The sequence below is a fragment of the Garra rufa genome, chromosome 6 (assembly GCF_049309525.1).
Source record: "Garra rufa chromosome 6, GarRuf1.0, whole genome shotgun sequence".
Classification (NCBI taxonomy): domain Eukaryota; kingdom Metazoa; phylum Chordata; class Actinopteri; order Cypriniformes; family Cyprinidae; genus Garra; species Garra rufa.
Genome location: NC_133366.1, coordinates 49,452,323 through 49,459,655, shown reverse-complemented (window position 1 = coordinate 49,459,655; position 7,333 = coordinate 49,452,323). Strand labels below are relative to the sequence as shown.

Below are 7,333 nucleotides of genomic sequence, written 5' to 3'. Positions count from 1 at the left end.
GACAAGACGAGATGAGATATGCAAGGTACGTTTACACTCGGTATCATGATTCAATACACTTTAGGTCAAATCACACCGGAGTTCTCCTTTTAAGATATGACAATATTTAGCCAAGACACTTAAATCTGAGGTGCAAAAAAATAAATAAAAAAATAAATAAAAATCTAAATATTGAAAAAATTTGCCTTAAAAGTTGTCCAAATAAATTTTTGGCAATGCATATAACTAATCAAAATTAGGTTTTGATGCATTTACAGTACACTGTAAAAAGTTTTCACCAGTTTCAACTTAAAACCTAAGTTCAGCAGCTGCCTTAAGTTTAAGTTAAATCAGCTTAAAACTACAAGTAATTTTAACGTATTACAATCAAAATTACTTGATTGTGAGTTGAAGGACTTAATTTGATTTAACTTAATATTTTAAGGCAGCTGCTAAACTTAAGTTTTTAAGTTGAAACTGGTGAAAACTTTTTACAGTGATGAAATTTACAAAATATCTTCATGAAACATGACCTTTACTTAATATCCTAATGACTTTTGGCATAAAATATATATTTTGTTGGCTACTGCTACAAATATACTTGTGCTACTTATGACTGGTTTTGTGGTCCAGGTGCACATTTTTATCATAATAATCTTATCAAATATTAGACAAATTGTAGTTTTGGCTGTTTACATCAAGCACAAACATTCAATCCTGCTCTCAAAGTTGTTATAAAAATGATCAAACAGATGTTTTTTGTCCTAGTTTAGGAGAACTATACATTCAGAAATATTTATTTTGTGCTCATATTACCTCTAACTTTTTACATCTGCCTGTCACTTATCAAACACAATCAGTTTTTGTGTTTGTGTCAGACAAAATAAAGGCAGTACACATAAATCAGTCTCTGTAAAGGTACTTTTCACAAAGACAGACTAAATAATTGAATAAACACTGTTTTTAAATTACTGTTTTTTTTTTTAGTCATTTGAGATGAAAAACATACATTATAATAATATATAAAGAGTTCATTTGCAAAAAAAAAATTTTTTCATTGTGCATTACAATTAATCTCAATCAAACTGCAGTTGGGTTATTTTGATTAAGTAAAAAAATCTTAAAAAGAGCTATCACAATAAAACACAATATAAACATAACATAATAAGAAACATGATTTTTGAAAAAAACAAATAAATAATGAGTTATCTGCTTTGCAAATAAACTCTTCACATATGAAATATCTTGGAATATTAAAAGACAATTGTTTTGACTATATTACCCAGTCCTAGTTGCACGTCATTTCGCAGAATGATTTAAATGCACATGTTTTGCCTCCTATTTTCCTGCTTGGTTAGTATGCATATTGGGTAATTCCTGACCAGAGAGGAAGTGTTCCTTCTCAAGGCAACATTTAACAAATAACATGACAGCCACAGTAATTAGGTTCACCACAAAAAAAGAAAAAGAAAAAAGTGATCAGCATCAGTTTAAATGTTGGGTTGAAGTCTTGAGTAATAGCAGACAAATATTTAACCACATTTCGAAAAAACAAGTCAGATACTACTGTAACAGTAGAAACGTAAGATGTGAAGTGGTTCATCACTTTACACCACAATCAATGCATAAACTGATAACAAAGCATAAAAAACAATTCTTGCATTAAAGTATGAAGGCACAGGATTAAAAAAAAATACTTTTTTTTACAAATATTTTTGTATTTGTACTCTTTGCATTTGTTAAAAAAAAAAAAAAAAAAAAAAACAACAACACATTATTAGTGCTATCTGGCTTGCAAAAAACGCAATGCACCATTAATAATCGATTATAATGAATATAGTAAAACCTAATCAATTTACAAATCATAAACAAACAGCCATAGTACAGGCACTTTTTCTAGATTAAAATAAATAAATAAAATGTCTATTTTATTAAGTGATTTGAGAGGAATTACACACATTGAGATTACACATTTGTATGCAAAAAAAATGGCAATGAACCTTTATTAATAAGGTATATTTAATTTAATAAAACTTAATTAATTAAGCTCTCATTTCATATCTTATATACAATTCTTGAACACTGATGTTTTAAAATTTGTTGAGCTATTTTTATAAAAATGGGACATGGGTAAAAAATTACACTTATATTCTTATATGTGTGTGTGTGTATCATCCTCACCTCTAGTACAGGAGGAAGAAGCGGGTTCGGAGTGAAGACACCATGCTTTCTGACATGTTACGCACTTTTAGGTAGTTCACGAACCCTCTGAAGAACAGCAGGAGTCCTGGAGTGCATGACAGACAGGTCACAGGTCAACAACTAGTTGCTCTAAAGAAAATGTGAGGGGCACTTCCCACTTCCCATCCATCAGACAAAAATTTCTAACTGCGTAGAAAAGTAATAGCACACCTAGCAAAAGGCACTAAACGGCACATTCTAATGCAGTTGAAAGGTTTCTACCATCACATTATTTTGCACCATTATAAGATTCACACATCCATAATAGCATAAGTAGACTATTGCAAAGATTACTGATTGTTAATATAATCTACATTTTAAAAAATCTAATTGAAATGGATTTATTAATGAAAAACAACGCATTTTGAGTTCCATTTTTTAATCTAGTTGTCATGTAGTCAGTTAACCAGCAGATGGCGCTAGGGTACTACAGATGAAAGACTAAAACTTCTAGGTTACTATTTTTAAAGGGACAGTTCACCCAAAATAATAATAATAATAATCTAAACCTATAAGTTTCTTTCTTATGTTGAGCACAAAGGAAGATATTTTAAATAGTATTGGTAACCAAACGGTTGCTGGTAGCCACTGACTTCTACAATATAGAAAAAAAATATTATGGAAGGTCAATGGTTACCAACATTCATTTTGGGTTCACCAGAAGAAAGTTACAGGTTTTAATATTTATATGGACATTTTACACCACTATATTATTAGTATATTATAGCATCTATTCAAATTCTGGTTTAAATTAATTCAATTCAATTAAGAATCCTAAAATTAAAATTAAATTAATCAAAAAAAAAATTTAAATTAATCATTAGTTTGCCTTTAGGATTAATTTAATCTAATTTTAATTTTAATTTAATTTAATAATTTAATCCAGAATATGTTCAAATACTATAATATAGTGATAATATAGCAGTATGATATAATATAAATAATGCTAAAATAATTCACTAAATAATTAATAAAATACAATAAAAAAGTAAACTTAAATTAAATTAATCATTATTTTGCCTTTATTATAGGATTATTTTAATCTAATGCTAATTTCTTGGCCTTCATTTATAGCTTTTAATTTAATTTTAGAAGATATTTTAAATAGCAAAATTTTTATTTTTATTGCTATTTTATGCTACTATATTATTAGTATATTATAGCATCTATTATCAAATTAAATTAATAATTATTTTGCCTTTGTTATAGGATTAATTTAATCTAATGCTAATTTCTTTCCTTTCATTTATAGTACTAATTTAATTAATAAATTTGACCCATACAATGTATTTTTGGCTATTGCTACAAATATACCCCAGCGACTTAAGACTGGTTTTGTGGTCCAGGGTCACATATAATAATATAAATAATGCTAAAATAGTTAATTAAATAATTTTATTTAATCCAGAATATGAATAGATACTATAACATACTAATAATATAGCAGAATGATATAATACAATAAATAATGCTAAAATAATTCACTAAATAATTAATAAAATAAAATAAATAATAAATAATTAAATTAATTATCCTACATTAAAATTAAAATAATCATTATTTTGCCTTTATTATAGGATTAATTTAATCTAATGCTAGTTTATTTGCCTTTATTTATAGTTTTAATTTAATTTATTTAATGTAATTAAATAAAAACAGAAGATATTTCAAATAGCAAAAATATAAATGTTATTATTTATATTGCTATTTTATACTATGATATCATTAGTATATTTTAGCATATATTCAAATTCTGAATTAAATAATTAAATGAAATTAAAGAATCCTAAAATTTAAATTAAATTAATCATTATTTTGCCTTTATTACAGGATTAATTTAATCTAATGTTAATTTCTTTGCCTTCATTTATAGTTTTCATTAAAATAAAATTTAATTTAATTAAATTATCCAGAATATGAACAGATACTATAATGTAGTAATACTAGTAGCATAATATAATAATATGAATAATGATAAAATAATTCACTAAATAATTATTAATAAAATTAAATTAAATTAAATTAAGAATCTTAAAATTAAAATACATTAATCTAATGAAAAATGCAAATAATCCTAAACAGGGCCATTTAGGAGTGAGTAAATGATTTCAAATGCTTAACAAATCACAGGAAAACAACTTACCAAGAACAAGGAAAATCCACCAGAGCCAGTACTGCCCGTTGAAGTATCCAGTAAAGTAATCTGAAAACTGTGAAGAAGAATAATACAACTGAGCATGGAGTTTAATAATGATTAAATTCACATTCATAACACAAAATTTAGTTTCCTACTAAAAGTTTGATTAATTACTAGAAGACTCCTCACCCTCACAATGAGGATCCATTTGATAAGAGAGAGGCCAAAGCCACAGATGGCACCGTATCGCCCAGCAATGGTGTTGGTCAGACAGAAAGACAAGCAAAACCCAATCCAGTTGAACAGAAAGGCCACTGTTTACACAAATAGAGAGAGAAAACTGCATTAATAAAGAATGACTGGACTTTAAAATACATGTAAAGGCCTTTATACATAAATACGGCAATTATATTTTTATATGCATGCCAACGCATCTTTAAAACTTAAAAGACTTATTAACAATGCATCATCATTTTAGTGACATATTTAAGCAAAGCATGACTAATTATTTATCAAACATGACTGGATAATCCAGTGGTGTAATGTAACAAAGTAATACTACTTCGGTTCAGTACTTAAGTATTTTTTGGGAGAATCTGTACTTTACTTGAGTTTTTATTTTTCAGCCTACTTTTACTTTTACTCCACTACATTTCCTAATTAAAATGTATACTTATGAAATGAAATAGTCAGAAGTCAGGATCTCGGTCAGAATTGCGAGATGTAAACAAAAAAATTTGTTTTGTTTTTTTCTTAATTTTGCAAAACTGCATTTAAAAAAAAAGTATTAGGTTTTTCTAGAAAGTGTTTGCTCACAAAAATATTGCCTTTCCCTCCAAAAAACTGAAATTTAGTTTTCTTTCTTTCACCTTTTTATTTCCGTCACAAAAGTTTTTGTGAGCAAACAGAAAGTTTATCAACTTTGTGTTATAAAAATTCTGACTTTTTTTGTATCTCAGAGATAAAACTCACAATTCTGATTTTTTTTTCTCACAAATGCAAGTTTGTATCTCGCAATTCTGGCTACTTTAAGGAAATTCTGGCTTTTTTCCCCAGCATTGCATGATACAAACTCAATTCTGACTTTTTTCTCATAATTGGGTGATATAAACTTGCAATTGTGAGAAATAAAGTCAGAATTACGATATATAAATTTAGAATTCTTTTTAGACTCCTTTTTTTCTCAGAAACGGATGAAATTGCGAGATTTAAACTTGTGAGAAAAAAAGGGTTTTTTTTCTTAATTTTGCAAAAATTTTATTTAAAAAACAAATTCTCTCACAAAAGTATTATAGTCTCTCTAGAAAGTGTTTGCTCACAAAAATATTGCCTTTCCCTCCAAAAAAAAGGTGCATTTGCATTGAAATTTAGTTTAGTAGTCTTTCTTTCATCTTTTTATTTCAGTCACAAAAGTTTTAGTGAGCAAACACAAAGTACATAAACTGTGTTAGAAAAATCCTGACTTTTTATCTCAGAGATAAAACTCACAATTCTTTCTGACTTTTTTCTCACAAATTTCAGTCTGTATCTCTCAATTCTGACTTATTTTTAGGAAATTCTGCCTTTTTTTATATCTCAGAGATAAAACTCACAATTCTGATTTTTTTTTCTCACAAATGCAAGTTTGTATCTCGCAATTCTGGCTACTTTAAGGAAATTCTGGCTTTTTTCCCCAGAATTGCATACAAACTCAACTCATTTTCTCATAATTGGGTGATATAAACTTGCAATTGCGAGGAATAAAGTCAGAATTACGATATATAAATTTAGAATTCTTTTTAGACTCCTTTTTTTCTCAGAAACGGATGAAATTGCGAGATTTAAACTTGTGAGAAAAAAAGGGTTTTTTTTCTTAATTTTGCAAAAATTTTATTTAAAAAAAAAATTCTCTCACAAAAGTATTATAGTCTCTCTAGAAAGTGTTTGCTCACAAAAATATTGCCTTTCCCTCCAAAAAAAGGCGCATTTGCATTGAAATTTAGTTTTCTTTCTTTCATCTTTTTATTTCAGTCACAAAAGTTTTAGTGAGCAAACACAAAGTTCATAAAAAGTCAGGATTTTTCTAACACAGTTTATCTCAGGGATAAAACTCACAATTCTGACTTTTTTCTCACAAATTTCAGTCTATATCTCTCAATTCTGACTTATTTTTAGGAAATTCTGCCTTTTTTTATATCTCAGAGATAAAACTCACAATTCTGATTTTTTTTTCTCACAAATGCAAGTTTGTATCTCGCAATTCTGGCTACTTTAAGGAAATTCTGGCTTTTTTCCCCAGAATTGCATACAAACTCAACTCTGACTTTTTTCTCATAATTGGGTGACATAAACTTGCAATTGCGAGAAATAAAGTCAAAATTACGATATATAAATTTAGAATTCTTTTTAGACTCCTTTTTTTCTCAGAAACGGATGAAATTGCGAGATTTAAACTTGTGAGAAAAAAAGTTTTTTTTTTCTTAATTTTGCAAAAATTTTATTTAAAAAAAAATTCTCTCACAAAAGTATTATAGTCTTTCTAGAAAGTGTTTGCTCACAAAAATATTGCCTTTCCCTCCAAAAAAAAGGTGCATTTGCATTTAAATTTAGTTTTCTTTCTTTCTTTCTTCCTTTTTATTTCAGTCACAAAAGTTTTAGTGAGCAAACACAAAGTACATAAACTGTGTTAGAAAAATCCTGACTTTTTATCTCAGGGATAAAACTCACAATTCTGACTTTTCTCTCACAAATTTCAGTCTGTATCTCTCAATTCTGACTTATTTATAGGAAATTCTGCCTTTTTTTTCCAGAATTGCATGATACAAACTCAATTCTGACTTTTTATTTCAGAATTGGGTGATATAAACTTGCAATTGCGAGAAATAAAGTCAGAATTGCGAGCTATATATATATGAAGTATGGCTTTCACTGCAAAAAATGCTTTTCTTACTTAGATTTTTTTGTCTTGTTTCCAGCCAAAATATCTAAAAATTCTTA

At 27.4% G+C, this 7,333-nt stretch overlaps 1 protein-coding gene across 1 annotated transcript in view; it reads right to left on the bottom strand.

Moving 5' to 3' along the window:
• ndfip2 (Nedd4 family interacting protein 2) overlaps nucleotides 1-7,333 on the bottom strand; it is a 30,312-nt gene that overhangs the window by 3,421 nt on the left and 19,558 nt on the right. Inside the window, exons 5-7 of the mRNA XM_073842105.1 lie at nucleotides 4,547-4,671; nucleotides 4,364-4,430; nucleotides 2,161-2,266 (exon numbers count right to left, since the gene is read on the bottom strand). Of these exons, the coding sequence (XP_073698206.1) occupies nucleotides 2,163-2,266; nucleotides 4,364-4,430; nucleotides 4,547-4,671 (296 nt within the window). The 3' untranslated portion in view covers nucleotides 2,161-2,162. The remainder of the gene's footprint in view (nucleotides 1-2,160; nucleotides 2,267-4,363; nucleotides 4,431-4,546; nucleotides 4,672-7,333) is intronic.